This window comes from Aphelocoma coerulescens, chromosome 6 (assembly GCF_041296385.1).
Source record: "Aphelocoma coerulescens isolate FSJ_1873_10779 chromosome 6, UR_Acoe_1.0, whole genome shotgun sequence".
In the NCBI taxonomy this organism is placed as follows: Eukaryota; Metazoa; Chordata; class Aves; order Passeriformes; family Corvidae; genus Aphelocoma; species Aphelocoma coerulescens.
Window position 1 is genome coordinate 27,700,853 of NC_091020.1, and position 17,828 is coordinate 27,718,680.

Sequence of the window (17,828 nt, forward strand, 5' to 3'; positions counted from 1 at the left end):
CTCTGGAAAACATTTGAGACCCAGACATTGCAAATACTATCAGTTTAACAACCAATATTATTACTGTGCTGGAGAACAACCTTTTCATGCAAATTACTCATTGCAATTATACTTTGTATCTTTTACTGAAATTTTGCATTGAATAATTACATGTACATAGATTCGTATAACTAATAGTTACTCAGTAATTAATTAAATAGCTCTTGTTTCTGTAACTGTGAATGCTTTATGACAGATGAAAGCTGAAAGTCTTTTTGGGGATTTATGGTTTCTCAGGCCTGAACTCTGGCACAACACACGGTGATGAACATTTCCTACATGTTTCTTCAGAAAAGACAGAAAGTCCCTTATTCTAAAAATAACCTCAACTATGATAATACCTTTTGGATAATTACATTAACAGGTTGGCCAACTTACAGGAGAATAAATAAGGACAATAATTCTCACCCAGCACTGAAAAACACAAGGAACATCTATAAATAAAGACTGAAAAGAAAATGTTTCAAGCAGCAACTCAGATCAATGTGGATCTTACCTTCAAAACACAGAGCTACTGAAAACACGATGTACCATGAGAGAACAAAGAAGAGACCTCAAAGCAATGATCCTTCTAAATAAGCCTGACAAACTTTTATTATATAAAAACTGAATTAAGCAAAAACTAGAGATAAGTGTTTTATCTGACATTTGGGATTTCAAAAGACTGAGAAATAGGAAGACATTTACAGAAATAACATATAAGGTCATCACCAACAAGAATTGGGTTTAATTCAAGCTATTGACAATAATTGAATTCTAAGTTTCCTGCTTCAGCCTAGAGTTGTCAATTAATTGAGCCTTGCTTGCATGTGAACATTGCTAGAGGCCTCTTAAAGAATCAGCTGATTATAACTTTTTTTCCTGAAGAGTGAATCAGCATCCCTCCTTCTCAATTTAGGTAATGATCATCTATGCAGGTTTTATCATATTAAAGCCCCATTCTAATTAATTCACATTTGCCAGATGCTGTCACAATTGCTGACGGGTGCTTACTGGACTCCAGGTCAGCTTGAAATCACCACAAGAAGGGAAGTCTGCAGCATCAGAGCCATCCCAGGCTCCTGAATGACACACACACCCATGAGAGAGAGAAACTGCAAAAGAACTTCATGTACATGGGGATGGGGAACACAGAGGAAAAATGGCACTTCCACTTTGCAGCAAAACAGTGGCTCAGGAGTTGGGATGTCACCTCAACCTGCTTTTTAAGTGCCTCTGCTGCAGCACATACACTGGTAGAGATACATCTACAACAGAAGACTTTAATGCTTTAATTTCAGAAACTACCTGCAGTGGGACGAAGTTATTGAATGAATTCTCTTAGCAAGTTACTAAAAAAACACAACAACAACAACAATCAAAATAACACTAGAAGAGCTTGTTAAATGTCATATTAGCAAACAGTTTCATTTATTAAAATGACTCCAGTACACCTCTGTGCTTCTACAACAGACACGCATTACACATAACAGGTAAAACACAGTAACATTCTCCAACCAGCAGTTCCAAGCTCATTAGCTCAGGAACACAAAACCAACAGTATCTTTACATCACCTCCCAGCTCAATCTTCTTCCAGGTGGTGCTAGGGGCACTTCTCTGAGGGGCAGGTAGGCAGTTGAATGCAAGTGTGTGTCTGTGGTTGCTGCTCAGAGATGGTGAGTACAGCCCTGTGCTGCCCAGAGCAGGCAGGTTAGCCCCGACACTGTCAGGGTCAGTACAAAGTCAGGACTAGGGGCAGTGAGGACGTGGATCACTGCAGCCGCATGGGGAGTGCAATCCTCCATTTATCACCACCCTAAAAACGGGACATCTACAGGATGTGCATGGAAAGGTTAAGTTCCTCATAGCATGAAAGACACTGGCCCAGAAAGATTTGCACACCTGAGTATTATGCTCACAAGAATGACAAGGCTCATGAAAGTCTTTATAAAGTCTTAAAATACAGTTGTGGTAATTCAGGGCCAGTCCTTCCTCCTTTACTGGTTTAACTTTACTGAAATCAACTCGACCTGGAATTCTAACAGCAAAAGAAACATGAGAAGTTAATAAGATCAGAAGACACTGAAGGTGTAAATACAGTGCAAGTGTTGGTTTTAGTTTTTTTGACTGTTACAGCCTGATAATTTTACATTCTGTGCTTTAATTTCAGGGGAAAGCATAGATGTGTGTCAGAACATACACACTAGCATATATACACATATACATACACACTTGCTGCAGAATGCAAAGGCTTCCAGTGGCATATGATTCATAGTACCAATCTCTCACATGCAGGTTATTTTTTCATACAAAACCAAGACAGTTTTAGAGGTGCCCCCTCCCCCTGCATATGTAAGTATTCATTAATGTGTATTCACATGCATTATTACCCACTCATTGATTTATGTTAACCAGATTTAGATTTTTAATTTTTTTTTTTAATGTAAGCCATAAATTACTTTAGTTGCAACACCTAGCCAGAACACTCCAGTGACCACAGCACTCCTGGGTTTTATGGTAACTAATACCTCAGTTGGCAAAACATTCTTAATAAAATGACTCAAGTTTTGTTTGCTTCATATTGCTTCATTTTAAAAAAAAAATTTATGTATAATCTTTGCTGTTAGTACACTTCAGATTTACTGAAGTGCAGTAAACTATGAGAGCTCATTATTCAGAAGCACCTAGACTTTCTTGATATTAAATGGAAGCCATCAGCAACAAACATTGTATGGAGAATTCATCAGGTGGACAAACAGTGCACATCAGTGAGTATGAGATGAAACTGTTTTCTAAACAGCTGGTAGCCTTCACAAAATAAACTATGTGTGATGTAGTCACTGTCCTGCTGAGACAGCAGGACATAAGAACACAAGTGACTCTAGGGTCAGTGTTTATCCATATTAATGTAGCTTTGGTTCAGAAATTCTTTAAGTGTTGTAGAGCACCTGGTTTAGTGACAAAACACATGCATCTCACAGTGCTAACAGTAGAATGCTAATAAACTATAAACTGCAGGTTTCAAATATTAATAGCATTTAATAAAAAAATTTACAGAAATATTTTTGTTGACAAATGTGCAGTACAAATGCAAGCTCCTTGGCCACAAACTCTAATTGTGTGCATCAGTTTTGTGCTGGCATAACAGTGCAAGTGCTGGGATTCAAGTATGCTTTTCCATGTTTGTGCTAAGCAACAAAGATTACATGATGAAGTTTGGGAGATTTTCTGCTCAAAAGGCCAGGATGTGAGAATCAAGCAAAGCAATGCAGCAAAGGAAATGCTTAATTTCCCTCATCTAGAAGGCATAAAGGAGGGAAAACACATTTCACAAGCAAACCAGCTTCACATTCCACCAAGTTATTGCTTCAGCTAAATCAGCTGTACTAAAATACAGGACTACAGGTTGCAATCTAAACTGCCCTCACATGAAGAGAAGATGAAATCTGCAGTTCAAGTTCTCCATGCAAAAGGATCAAATTGCAACATCAGAGTCCTGTTTCCTAGGGCAGAAATTATTTGTCATTCAGTTTTGCCTATGAATTAATTTTTTTTGTCAGTTAGATCACAGTCAAAAGTACATTGTTTATATTTCTGTGTTTCTAGAGGTACTACTTCATGCCAATTTAGGTCTGCTCAACAACAGAATACAATATGAACACTTGTTTCCAAAGAACTGACAAAGCTGAACTGACAAAGTTATTGCTGAAATTTTTAGGGCCAAAATTAAAACCTATTTTGCCAAATCAAGCCTTTACTCCACTTAAAAAAAATCTGACATCCTATTAATTAAAAAAACAAAAGAAAACACTCCCCCCCTGAACTTAATAGGTATTCTTTTTTCAATTAAATAATAATCTAAGATTTTACAAGATATTCACATTCAGGCAACTGTCACCTGACTTTCATCTGGCTGAATGACAGATGCCATAATAAAAACAAGAACACTACTCTCACATTCTTCCTGACAGCAGTGATTAGTGCAATTTACCACTGCACTACACAGTTTTAATAGTGCAAGGTGTGCCTGCTGACATTTCTCACAATCACCTGCTACATGATCGTTATCCTCAGATGTCTGTACCTGTAATTTTCATTAGAATTTTGGCATTTATGTTAATATTTATGAAAAACTATGGCTTTATCCATGAAGTATATAGCCTGCCTAAGCAAAATTTTTAAACCATTTATTTAAAACAATAAAACTGAATTGGAATGAAAGTTACTTGGTTAAGCCATAAGCTGTGTTGCCACTAAACTCAAGATCTCAGGGTTAGCTACAGAACACCAATTTGTGTATTTGTGCATCTGTTACAGTCTTTAAAAGTTCATTTAAAATGTAACACTGATAAAAGTCACTCTTTTTTTACATCTAATTCTAATAATTTATCTTTTTTTTGCAACATGTTTAATTACTTGTATCCAAAGTGTCATCTGAGTATCACTGTATTACAACAAGACTGGGACTGTAAGAAACCCATAAATGCACACATAAGAAGGCACTTGTCTTCCAGTAGTTCAAGTCAGAGAAGGCCTTACCCAGACAGTGGCACCTTACACTTTGAAGGATTTGCTAATGTCCCCAGGCTTTGCCACAGTCTCAAAAGCTGTCCTCGTGTCCCTGGACAAAGGTGCAATGTGTGGTCTATAATACCATGAAGCTCATGACGAATTCCAGTAGTTTCTGCCTATTGCGCTGAGGTAGGAATGTAGTGCTGAGTTCCAAAATGATGTCTTTCCTTTGCTTAGTCTGCTTGAAAACCTAAAGCACAGCATGAACACATGTAAGCATCAGCATGTTACAGGAATCTCCTTTCTTCTGAGATTAAAATGTTACGGTCTATACTAAGTTTTCCCTCGTTTACAAGATTTTTTCTTTTCATTTCTTGAAGGCTTAGATGGCAATGCCTTTAGGTGTTACTAGAATTCACTCAAGTGTTGAAGCCCTTCAAGGGTTATGGAAGAAAAGAAATTGAGAAATAAGTACAGTGCGTGATAAACAGCCAAAACTCAACAGTGAAGGATAAAACAAGCAATCAAAGGCACTTACAAAAGTGTAAGCACTTTAAAAAAAAGAACTCATATGCTATGCTACAATAGATGCTCAGCAGACATTATCTAGCTCTACTTTTCATGCTAGTTTATCCTGCTGTTGGGAAATGATGGCTTCAAAATGTGCTTTCCTCAGAGCTATTAAGAGTCTACAGGAAGATAACTTTACTAGGCCAACTATTTTGGATTATTCAATATATCAGAATTTAAAGGCAAAGACTTCAAAACTCATATCTAGCAACATTTTGCCTAAATGTCAAAACTTTCAAAATTATAATGCTATATCTTATCTGGCATTCAGGAAGCCATGCCATTCTGATGAAAGAAAAACACTTCACTTGCAACATCTACATGGGTGATTTAAAATACTGGTGGTAAAGTACAAAATTGAGTGTTTATCTTAAAGAACACCTGCATCCTCATGGTGAGCACTGAAGGTGTATAAGGATGGTTCTTCTGGAGCATCAGTCACTGCTAAGCCAAAATTCAGTAACTAATGCCTTTTAAAGATTTAGGTAGACTTCAAAATTAAATTTAGCTGTTACTGAGCACAGAACATGCTCTCAGCCTTTCAATATTGTCCAATAGGGACACGGAGTAAAACAGAGGAACTCCATTTGCTGTGAATAAAAACGTCTAGTCACCCAGCTATCCAGACAGGCCTTCCCAGGGGCAAGAAGTGCCCTGTTCTACAGCTTGTGCTCTCTTTTACAGCCCTCAGCCTGAAGGAAACCAAAATGCTCCAAACCCACAATACATTTCTGCAGATACATTCACTGATTTTAAACTGACACTGAATAGATTCATTGAAATGTCCAAATTGTGCTCATTATTGAAACAAAACTTAACAGTCACCAGATTTGAGCACCAAACACTTACTCCAATTTCCTTGAAGACTTTCACTGCATTTTTCACATGACTGTAGGTAGCACTCTCAGCTGCAAGAAAGAAAACCCAGAGATAAACAAACTGCAGTTCAATTGGGGCTACCGTGTGGTAGAAAGAACGGAATGAATCAAACCCAGTTCCAAAACCAGTTCAACATACCATACACAGCAACATTCCTCTCTGTCCTGTTTATTAAGTGCCTGTGTAGCTTCTGAATATATTCAGATTCAAAAACAGGACCACTAAAATTGTGCACAAAGATGACAGCAGAGCTGTATGCTTCCAGTAAAGGTGCCAGTAACCTCTGCAGGAAAGTGATGTACTGCTGGTGCTCTTGAGACTGGCTAACCTAAGAAAAGGCAACAAAAAGTTCAGTCACAGAGACCAGTGGAAACCAGAAATGACCTGCAAGGCAGAACATGGCAAAACAGCATCCAAAAGAAAAACAAAAGCTCAAAAACTTGTACAAAAACAAGTGTGGTGGCACAGCACAATATGAGAGCATAACAAGAAAAGAGGTTTATCATGAGGGACAAAACAGGCACTCAACTTCACAGACCAGTGCTATTTTTTCCTCCTCCATGGTATTATACTATTTTTCCAAAATAAAATTAAAGACATCATGCTGTTCTGCAGCCAGCAGAAGGGCTGCCCTACATTCACAGAGCTGGACAGAAGTTTTCAAGTGTTAACAAGTATCCTACAGAGTGTTTGTGTAAGCTCTGAGAAAACTAGTAAAGTATCTAAAATCAACATCAGCAACCTATGAAGTGAAATATAGGCTGAATATAAAGTCAGATGTGCCCCTTTCAGAGTGCATGTTAAGAATAAAACCAAGATACTTGAGTCTTTATCAGTTTTCAGGACCCTAACCATTGCTCTTCCCTGTAAAGATTATTTGATATTTCTTCAGCTGTTTTCCTCATGGGAAGCAGACAAAGGTATTTTATGGACTGTACAAAAATACTACAAACTAAGATTGCAAACCAAGAAAAATACCCAAACAAAAAAAAAATACCAGTACCTGTTCTGAAAAAGCAATTTGTATCTCTCACAAGAGGGTTTAACATTATTAGCCTAAGGAAAATATTACCTTCAGGTAGCAATCTCTCTGTTCCTCTCCAAAATCACTGTCTTCATCTTCCTCGTCACTTCTCCAAGATAACGGCTCAGGGAGTTTTTTATTCCACTGATGTTCTGTAAGACTGGGGCTAACATCCTCCTGATCATCCTGCTTAAATTTCAAAGACAAGGTGGTAAATAGGTACAACTTCAAATCCAGGCAAGCAATAGGTTTATTTTATAATCTCATCTGACTTATCAATGCATTTATTAACCAGTATTTAATGGAAGCAGGTGAGACTCAATTATAGAAAGCATTGAGAAACGGAGAGAAAAGAGACATTTGGTGAAAAAGACTTTTTTCCTTGGTTCCTCCTGGGTGACAAGGTTTGTTTAGCATGCACAAAAAGAAGTATATGAAGCAAAGATATGCAGAATCAGCTGCCTCTGCTCCTAAGGTCTTCCTTGCACTGCACACCTCTGGCAAACTGCACCACACAGTGACTCCCCTGCAGCCCCAAAACTGCAAGCTGGGGAGTTTTACAGTAATTCTGAGATCAATGCAAAGGAATTAATGAATGACAAAAGGTCTGGACTCCTGACTCCTGTATAGCAGAAAGTAAAAATCCATGTAGCTATGCTACGTTTGAAAGGGCTTCAAAAATAAAATAAATCCCAAGTTTCAAGACAATACAAAAATACTTGTCTTCCTAAGTGGCCTTATTGGTAAAATGAAATTATATACAGAGTCATGAAGCATCACAGGCTGACTGTACCCTATGCATAGAGGAATGAAGCAGTCTCAGTCCTGGGCACGTTGTTACAAGCTTTCAGTATATATTTAGAACAAGTCTCACAACTAAGGAGCATGAACTACTCATACAGTACAGAACTCCTACAGCATCTCTGCCATTTTACCTCAGCCACCAGAAGAATGCCATACTGGATCAGCCTTTCCACAGATTCATGGCAAACTTGGTAGATCACCTGGCAAGGCTGCACAACATAAAAGGAATGCAATGAAAAAATCACATCCATTACACCCATTATAGCAACATCATTCCCTGTTCAGTATGAGCCTTTTAGATATAGCAGTATTATTCCTTTTATGCAAGTTGTTAAACTTTTATCAGCATAATCCCAATGCACCACTCTTGTGTTTACCCTGGCAGACATTAAAAAAAATTATAGTGAAATAGGATATTTAAAACATGTCCAAGATTTTTCCGAAATGCATTACCACTGGTAGAAAGCCACATAAAATATTCTCCCCTTTTAACAGCCTCTAACCAAATTTTAGTTTGTTAACAATTCTGGAATAAAATAATCATAAAATTAAAATTATTGAAACTCGTAACAGTGACCTATTTGGAACTTAAAGGAAACTACACTTTCAAGAAATTCTCTTATGTGTTTTGAAACTGAATAAACAAAAACAACCTCTTTTACATTATTCATTACCATTTAGGAAATATTTTCTTAGTTAAAAAAATAATCATCTATTACTAACTCTGAAAACAGAAGGATAATAGTACTAAAGAACTCCACTATATGAGCTAACATTACTGCCCAGACAAAAATATTAAATTTGGTTTATGCATCCGTAAAAATGCACCAGCCAAATATGAGTACAAATTTAAAAACTAATTCAAGAATCTCTAGAACTTTAATTAACTTCTACACATAAGAGAAAAGAACATCCAGCACTTAAAATTGAAAGTATGCAGTGTCTGAAAAATAAGGTAACATCAGCTCTTGTCAGTGTTTTCTAACACAACAAAAACTGAAGTCAAGCCATGTTTAAAACTGCTACTAAGTACTAGGTGTGGCACAATGAGTACTGCACTCCTATGCAAATAAGGGATATCTTTAGAATATGGAGCCTTGCTTCCCAACATAATTTCAATCATCTGTGCATACTCATAGTAGCTGGGTACTCACAAAGACTTTTGCTTCTTTAGGTTAAAATACCCCATAAAATAAATAGTTTGGGCAGAATGCAAATACAGCTGTGATAATCCAATTACATGAGTGACACAAAATACATTAGAGAAGCTGTTCTCTCAGCTTCCCACAACTCGAGGTGGGCTCCTTAATGCTGCCTTTCTCAGGAAAGGCCTAAAGCACAGCAGAAATATTCCAGCTCCAGCCCAGCATTGCCCACTTCAGCACCTGCAGGAGCAGCAGGGGGCACTCAGTGTGTGATATCCATTGGTACCCACCACCCTCAGACTGCACTGGCAGTGAACAGATCAGAGCTGGGACACTTGCAGAAAGCGTCCTGTAATTTTTAAGGAACAAGCAGGAAAAAAACTGGGCAATTAATGCAATTACTTACCAAAGATACAGTGAATTCATTAGAAAGCAAGTAGCACAAGCTGGCAGCTTTTCGGACCAGGTGTTCTTGACTGATCAAACTGGGAGAAGCACCACTGGTACCATTTCTGTACCTCCTGCTCTGAATCGCGTGAAGGCTGCAGGCTGGAGCAGGAACAAACACAGGCAAAGTTTAATTTTCCAAAGAGCTTTATGGCAAATAAAACACCAAACTTCTGGTTTGTCTACTTCTGGGGCTAAAAGCAGTCAAATATTACACATGCCACTCAAGAATAAAGACAGAATTCACCACTATTTTGTGTCCAGTAATGTCAGATCAAAACAAAATCTCATTAAAATACTGCTCATCAAAGCACAGGTTTTGCCATGTTGGCACAGACCTCTGATAGTGCTTTGCCTATGGCAGTGACCAGTACACAAATACTTCCAAGAAAGATAAAGGATAAGGGGAAAAAAGAATGGAAACGTTCCACAAACAAAATATAAGTTTGCTTTAAAATTGTTTGTTAAGGTAAACATGGGCTGAAACAGGAAGTGAAAAAATATATTAAAGTAAATAACACAAGAAGCTGATGAGGTTTTCTGTGCAGATACTTTGACTTTGAGGGTTACAAGAAAGTCTTTTCTTGATAAACCCCAAAACATACCAATAACAGCCTCTTTAATGAATACATGAAGTATTCCATTGCTGTAGAAGTTGAGTTCAAAGACAGCAGGTATTGTGATGCTGGGAGTGATGAAGAACTCATTGTTTCTGCTCGTGTTTGTGATATTTACACAGTTCCCCAACAAGTGGATGGCATGCATGACAACATCATCCGAGTTCCCTGAAAATCCCAAGTCAAAGTCACGGGCTAGGACCTCCTCCTTCATGGAGAAGAAATCTTCCACCAGCCTGGAAAGATCAGTTCCCTAGAAATAAACACAGAATCACAAAGTTAAACAATTTTTCTGCATAGGAGACTACCAGTAAACTACATAATCAGGTATACATCAAACACAATACACTAACTATCAACAACCCCAAGCACAACAGTCATAGCAGAAAAACTGATTTTCACTGAGGTTTTGATGAGTAGTTCCACATGTTTTGAATTACATGCAATCATATTTTACAGCCATGCAACTATTTGGGGATGCAAGATTTTTGTTTGCTTCTTGATTTATTTCACAGCCTGCAGAGACTTGAATACCTCAAGACCATGCCAGAGGTACCACATTTCTGTTACCTATGCTATAAAGTGAATGATCAATTAGATGGGAACATTGCACTTAACAGAACTGAACAATTGGTGTGGAACATGAGGAAAAGCCTTTCCTCAGGAACCTCCTTTTCTTGTTTTCTGTCAAGATGGATTCAGATCACATTGTAAAATGCTTCTTTGATTCCACTATTTTAGGAAATTGGAAAGACTGGACTGAAGAGAACGGTGACACTTCCTCCACAAGCAGGATTATACAACTGACCAATATTTTTCCATTTATTCTCAACTTGCATGCAATAAAAGCTTCAGATTAGAAGGAGAAGGAATTTTAGAAAAAATGCAAAACAAACTTGTAGGAGAAAAAAATTCCTTCCAAGTCTCATGCACAAGACTTCAGGTAAACATTAGTATCATTCTGCCATTGTGATAAAATATTTTAGTACTGAGGAACAGCAAAATCAATTTGGAAATTAATGGAACAGTTTCTAGAGTATTCAATAGTGAATGTGTTTTGAGATCTAAAAAACAATCCTAACACAATAAATGAAACCCATGTAATCTTTTAGAAAGGCATAACATTTTGAATTACAAAGATCTATTTCCACATAAGCATTTATTATCATCCCATCAATATCAATGCTTGTGTTCAAGCACCCACTGCTAACTAAAATATCAGCACTCAGACTACCTCAAATCCACTTTAATTTAAAATTAAATTAAATTTTAATCTTTCTTCTTTTATCAGTATAATACAATAGTAAAATCCATACTGGTTTTTTTTGATAAGTTATCAAGGCCAAAGCAATGTTTGGCTATTTAAGCAGCACAGAAGCCTTACCTCCCTGTGTCTGTACAGCAACAAACAGGCAACAATGTGGGTAGACATCACAGCACAGGACTTGTTAGCAGCTAGAGGTGAACAAGATAAACTTGTTAAGGCCCTGAGACACTCAGAACAGCATTACAAATGAAAGAGCACCCACTATTTAAAAAATAATAACAGTGATGTGGGCACGGAACTGAACCCACCAAATGAAATACAAAGTCTATCATGTCTATCAAGAAACAATATTAAAGTAATCAGATTAAATTCAGTAAGAAGGCCAAATAAAGCTTAAATACTTACTTTCTGTGTATCTCTTGTACCACAAGCTACAGAGCTACTGACTGAAGCATATATCACATAACCTATAAAACCTGGCAACACTGGTCCATGCAGCTAGATGAGTTCATGTATGACCTTAAATAAAGCCATTAAGACACTCCAATAACTACTTGCATGAAGAGGTAAGAAATGAGTGTATCAATATGACAATCAAGCACTTCAGAGTACATAAAGTTTAGTGTACTAGTCCAACAAACAGAACAAAAATCTTCTTCTTGATCAGACAAAGAGTTTATTAAACTTTGAAGAGGAAGGAGAAAGACAAAGGATGGAGAATTGTCAAGATCATGTAAGTCATGAGATGATCACCTGAATGGAGACAATTAAGGAAGTATGACATTACCATGCAGACAATTCATGCAGTCAGCAAAACAAAACAGGCAGCTGACAGCAACCTGGGCCAGTGGAAGGTGTCCCTGCCCATGCCAGGGGGGTTGAAACAAGATGATCTTTAAGGTCCCTTCCTATCCACACCACTCTATGATTCTGTGGTAGTGATACCCTTCAACACTTACTGAACAAAATGTGCTCAGCCAAGTTGGATATCAGCTCTCTTCTGAAGGGTTCACTGGTGATATCCCTGGAGTTGGGCAGTGAGGCCTCTGCACCTTCATCCACGGTATCGTTGGGTCTGAATACAGAATAAAAATTGACAAGATGACGTTTAGATTTTTATCAAAATGTAAAATAATCTAAATTGATTTTTTATATATATACTAACTGGACTACAGCACAAAATACCATTATAGTCTGGTAAGGGCAGAAAAATGTTATCAGGGAAAAAGCTCTACCGACTTTTCCAGATTATTTCTTTGCACTAAACAACAATCCATAGTAAGACTACCATAAGAAAAATTGCAACCATTTTCTATGGCTCACAACTCACAACTTTGCTGCAATACCAACTGCTCGCTTTCCTTCAACAAATACAGACAACAGTAGAATAAGCAAATCTACCTAAAAGACAGAGCCCAGTCTCTCTACAAAGTAGAAATGGTCTTTTGTATGGACTTAGAACTTTCTAAAGGTACAGGACTGACTTTGTCTCTACCAGGTTTGTGTAAGTCCTGAAAAGACCAACTAAAATGTGTATTTATATAACAAATGCAGAGCTAACCCTTGAGCAGTTTTTCAGTTCTGAGTGACAGTCACCTCCTTGAAAACAAGGAGTACTCACTCCCAGGTCCTATTTGCTTTGGAATTATTCCAAAAATCTTGCAAAATGTTTGTAAGGTTTAAAAAAATCCTTCACTTACATTAAGCATGTATTTTTTTTCCCTGAGTTATTCCATAAAATTTATAAACAAACCAACAGAAGTCACTAAAATTTAAAAAAAAAGTTGAAAACTCTCCTTGAATTTATTTAAACAGAGCTCATCAGGAAGAATGTAACTCTTATAATAAATTGCATAGTTGTAATTGCCTAAGTTTTGCACTTTTCTATAAACAATTAGATTATCCATGGGCAGTTCAAGCTCTGCTTGGAATGTAATGCAGAACATTAAAAAGACAAACAAACAAATCCCAACCTGTCCTGCCTTTCAACAACATCCAAAAAAAATCTCTACCTTGAGGGAAGTATAGCTGGTAACAAAGCTTGTTCCAAAGAAAGAGGAGCAGGCACAGGTTTTTGGCTTTGGCTGTTTACATATTCCTGTTAAAAAAAGACTTGTTATTTTTTGTACCTTTTCCACCCTATTCTTGCATTCAATTGATAATGCTATTACAGATAAAAGGCAATTACTCAAAAATGAAACCATGATCAAAAATAGCTCACACCAAAAAAGCAGTAATAAGGTCAGAGATATTAAAAGTTTTCAACAGCTTATTCACTTTTGACTTTATGTTATGCACAAAGCAGACTTCCCACAGCAAGGAATCTGTACTTCATGAAAAAACTTGCAATGAAAACAACACATAACCCCTGTCAGCACCCTGCTGTGAACAACTCCTTTGAGATGAGCTGCTCCAGGATTAAATTAATGAGAACTGCCTCATTAACATGAGTGAGAGCAAAGCCTAGCACCCATTCAAAACCAACGTGGAGACTGTAATTACTGCTTGCAAATGCCAGCATAGAGAACTTCTCCAGGGGTAAACACGAGTGTACAAAACTCCAGTTTCAAGACACAAACTAAAGCCCCCAGGAAGCAGGCAGGGTACTGCATGCTTGGAATTCCTGAATCCCAAATTTCTCTAAAGCCAAACTCCTCTCCTTATAGGTTAAAATTTACATTATTCTGTTTTCAGGACACTGTGTTCCCTCAGTTTTTGTAAAGAATGGGAAACTAACGAGCCACTTAACCTGCTGGTCAGGAAAACAGTCCCCTCCCAGGAAAGCTGCTTAAAAGACTTTTCACAGCCTCTTTCACACACTCTTCTGCTTCCAAGCCTGTGCTCATAGTACTGCAGACAAATTAACCCTCAAAGCTCATCTGCTTTAGAAAAACCTGCAGTGACACAACTAAAGTTACACTTGTGCAAATCTGAACTAAGGCACACTCTAATGATTTATGTAATTTATCACCATTCTAGAGCACAATAAGGAACACAGGTATAAATGAGATCTGCCAGAAGCTGCTGGGAAGGTATAGAGTGATTAGCATTTCATTAGATTCAGAGGGCAGATAACCTCCTTTTCCTTACACCGATCCAAGAAGAGTTGCTAACTCCCAAGAATAGTCCAAGCCTTCTCCTTTGGAAGTGAATTAGTATCTTTCCCTACTACACTAATTATTATGCAGTGCAGCCGGTCACAATAATTTCATGCGGTGGTAACTGAACCCTCCAAAGCTCTCTAACCTACTGCTTTTTCTGAGAGAAGTAGGGCAGAAAGAAGAACACCTAATTAATTTGAATAATGTTCTAGTAAGTTGCTGTTACAGTGCTTAATCTTATTAAAGTTACACTAAAAATAAGGTATACTGTGGCAGAATACATATTAGTGAAATCTGTACCAGCAGATTCTGCAAAGAGATCAGAGAAAATTTAAAGTGAATGCAGATACTGCCACATGACCCCATTCTCTGAGAAGCTACAGATCAGTATGTGGTGAAGTAGTGTAGGTAATAGCTGTGAACTAATAATGAATGATGACTTTCAAAGAATATACAGATTTTTATGATATACTGCTCATGACACTTTTATAGCTACTAATTTTCTTAGCAATTTTAAAAATCCAGCGAGATAAATGCCCTTCCTCAACCATAGCGTGTGTCATTAAATTACTTAAACTGGAAAACAGTATTCATCTTCCTTCAAATGTCTCTACAACATAAAGAATTAATACAAGGCATAAAGATCATTTTAAAGATTGCTTGTTAAACAAAGAACACCACAAGTAAGAATACTCAGACCATTTCAAAACTAATATATCAACTCTGAGACTATATCAGCTGAGTCCAAAGACTCACACATTCATCAAAAACAGGGATACTTTTGTTCTGCCAGAATGGACGGCAGCAGATAATGCTAGTGATCATAACCCACAAAAGAGAAAATCTTAATAAATGTGTCCCACTACTGAAACACCAAAACCATCAAACTTTCAAAAAGGCCTTCAAGATACCAAACTTACTTTTAAGGAAAATGGTTGTGCAAAATCTACTCTGACACACCCATAATTCTTCCGCAGCATTCTGAAGACTCCTCTAGCTATACTCCAAAGACTTTCATTCTTCTTAGGGTTGCCCTAGAAAACATAGGTGGTTGTTTTGCTTTTTTCCCACTTTGCAATTAGAAGGTTACGTTTAAAATTAAAATGCATGCAACAGCAGACAAAGCAAGGCCGAAGCTTTTGACACACTTTGTAACTTCAAGTACATCTAGAGAACTATTTTCCTCCATAGATATCCCCTTGAACATATTATTTGTCATGAATTTGCATTTAGAAGTGTGTCACCTGTGCCTCAGCACTCCTTGTCAGAGAGGTTTTGTGATTCATGCCTCAACACTAACCCCAGGTCCATGGGACAGAGGACTAGCATAACATTTAACTATGTAACACATTTTCCTGCACATAAGCAGAAAATCCCCCAGGCAAAACAAGTCATTTGATTGCTCTTACCAGCTGTTCACTGTTATAGTGACCTTCAATTATGCGATCATAGGAGATTCCCACAGGTATAATTAGGACATCAGGAGTAGCATTTGAGAAGAGAGCATCCACCACCACGGACAGAAGACCTGCTCTAGCTCCAGATGTCTTTCCACTTCGAGACCGTGTGCCTTCCAAGAATATTTCTAGAAACTGCTGCTGTCTCAACAATTCTTCTATGTGCTGAATACAAAAAGATGGCAAAAGAGAAAAAATAAGTTTAAATTAAGTCTAATTATATTGGCATTTATATATATTTAATAAAATATTATTATATTTCAAATATATTGTCAGAAACCTTTCCTTTCAAAATCATTGGAAGATCACGACTCGGCATGAATACTTGTGGGAAAAAAACCCAGTAATTAATTAACGCCTGACACAAACCCAGACCTATCTGCAACTGAATTTGCATCAATATACAAGCAGTATAATGACATTTGTTCAAAAAGCATCTCTAACAACAGTTGATGCAGTTGATTTACATTCATCTCTCCTTCTGGTTCCCCAGAACACCCCATCTTCCAAGATGTAAATACAGCTACTACACTGAATGGCACAAAAGATTACATCAACCCATCATGAACAGAGACTTCCACTGTGTTAACTGAATCAGGGTAGAGATTCCTCACAACACAAGACATCAGAGAAACAAGCATAAGTTAACTCGGAGAGTATTAACTCCACATTCTTTAATAAGGATTATGCAAGGTGGAAATCTGCTCATCCTCAAAGGGGCTGAGCATGCAATTTTCTTTATACTATCAATTCAAAACTTCATACAAAAACAAATCCCCTTTTTGCATCATGAAATTTCAGACAAATTTAAAGCAATAAATACAGAGTGATAAAACTCACTTTCCCACTTGCCACCCAAGTGAAACACTACCCACAGAAAGAAAGACAAGAAATACACACCACGTAGAGCAAAGCTCTGTACAGGAAATCCTTACGACCATCAGGATTCTGATCCAGCTTCCGTCGAATGAAAAATCCTCCCAGCTTGCGGATCAACGTGCTACACACCAAAGAAGGATCATACTCACTGATTTCAGTTTGCAGAAAACTACTACACATCCACAAAAAATTCCTTGCACACAACAAGGATTCAAATAACTGAAATTCTTAAAGACTAAACTGTATTACACTACTTGCACATGATGGGACTACACAAATATTTCTCTGTTTCACTTATGAACAGGCTTTTTTACCCTGTGTTGCTCCATTTTACTGCCTTGACAGACCACTGACCAGGAGATTCTTGCACACTGAGATGCTGGTGACCCATGTAAGAGTTAACCTGAGCTGGCCCCAATCTGTGCACAGACAGCATGGCCTCCATGCCCATCGTGTGCTGCACACTCCCCTCAGCTGCAGCATCATCTCAGCCAGCTAATTTTAACAGAGCAATCTGCAGGCAGCTCCCACTTGGCACCAGCAATTACACCACCTGCATGGTCCTGCATTTATCTCACAGTGCAGCAAGAAGTTCTCATGACAACATCCCTTCTGCTTGACAGAAGCAACGATGAATAAAGTTGTTTTCTTGCAAGAAAACCCTTTACTGGCTCAAAAGACCAAACGTGGCTGCCTCTTTCTGCAGACAGGGTGCTGTGTATGGATCATGGGCCTGCTGAATGCTGCAGAACTCAGGGTTCCCAGTGCCTAAAGTAACGTTAGATTATCTATGCTAAACTCTCTTTCTTTATTCTGCTGGCCCTAAGAACTAGCATTTTAATTGATAATTTGTATGAATGCTTTTTTCACTGGGATTATTACAGACCTGCACTTACTCATGTGAAATACTCTCAAAGTCCCTTCTTTCCTTATAATTTCCTATAATATCCAGTGGTTTTTTAGGTATCAAATATGCCCAAATTCTGTCTCAATGGCAAAATATTACCTAAGATACCTCATGTCCTTCAACCACCAGAAATATTATTTAAACACAGACTCAAGTGGAATACTTTTCACGAAGTATTATTCACCCAGTACTGTTGCTGC

General features: G+C 37.7%; 1 protein-coding gene across 8 annotated transcripts in view; it reads right to left on the bottom strand.

Moving 5' to 3' along the window:
• Positions 1 to 1,417: 1,417 nt before the first annotated feature.
• Positions 1,418 to 17,828, bottom strand: part of GPAM (glycerol-3-phosphate acyltransferase, mitochondrial) — a 49,041-nt gene continuing 32,630 nt past the window's right edge. For 7 of the 8 annotated variants that reach the window (XM_069020020.1, XM_069020019.1, XM_069020016.1 and 4 more), the window contains 13 exons: positions 16,743 to 16,842; positions 15,795 to 16,007; positions 15,306 to 15,419; positions 13,297 to 13,382; positions 12,244 to 12,359; positions 11,402 to 11,472; positions 10,006 to 10,270; positions 9,360 to 9,502; positions 7,940 to 8,017; positions 7,053 to 7,193; positions 6,119 to 6,308; positions 5,951 to 6,009; positions 1,418 to 4,781 (listed from right to left, as the gene is read on the bottom strand). In XM_069020020.1, the coding sequence (XP_068876121.1) occupies positions 4,665 to 4,781; positions 5,951 to 6,009; positions 6,119 to 6,308; positions 7,053 to 7,193; positions 7,940 to 8,017; positions 9,360 to 9,502; positions 10,006 to 10,270; positions 11,402 to 11,472; positions 12,244 to 12,359; positions 13,297 to 13,382; positions 15,306 to 15,419; positions 15,795 to 16,007; positions 16,743 to 16,842 (1,693 nt within the window). In that variant the 3' untranslated portion in view covers positions 1,418 to 4,664. The remainder of the gene's footprint in view (positions 4,782 to 5,950; positions 6,010 to 6,118; positions 6,309 to 7,052; positions 7,194 to 7,939; positions 8,018 to 9,359; positions 9,503 to 10,005; positions 10,271 to 11,401; positions 11,473 to 12,243; positions 12,360 to 13,296; positions 13,383 to 15,305; positions 15,420 to 15,794; positions 16,008 to 16,742; positions 16,843 to 17,828) is intronic. The other variant, XM_069020015.1, reaches the window with a different exon arrangement.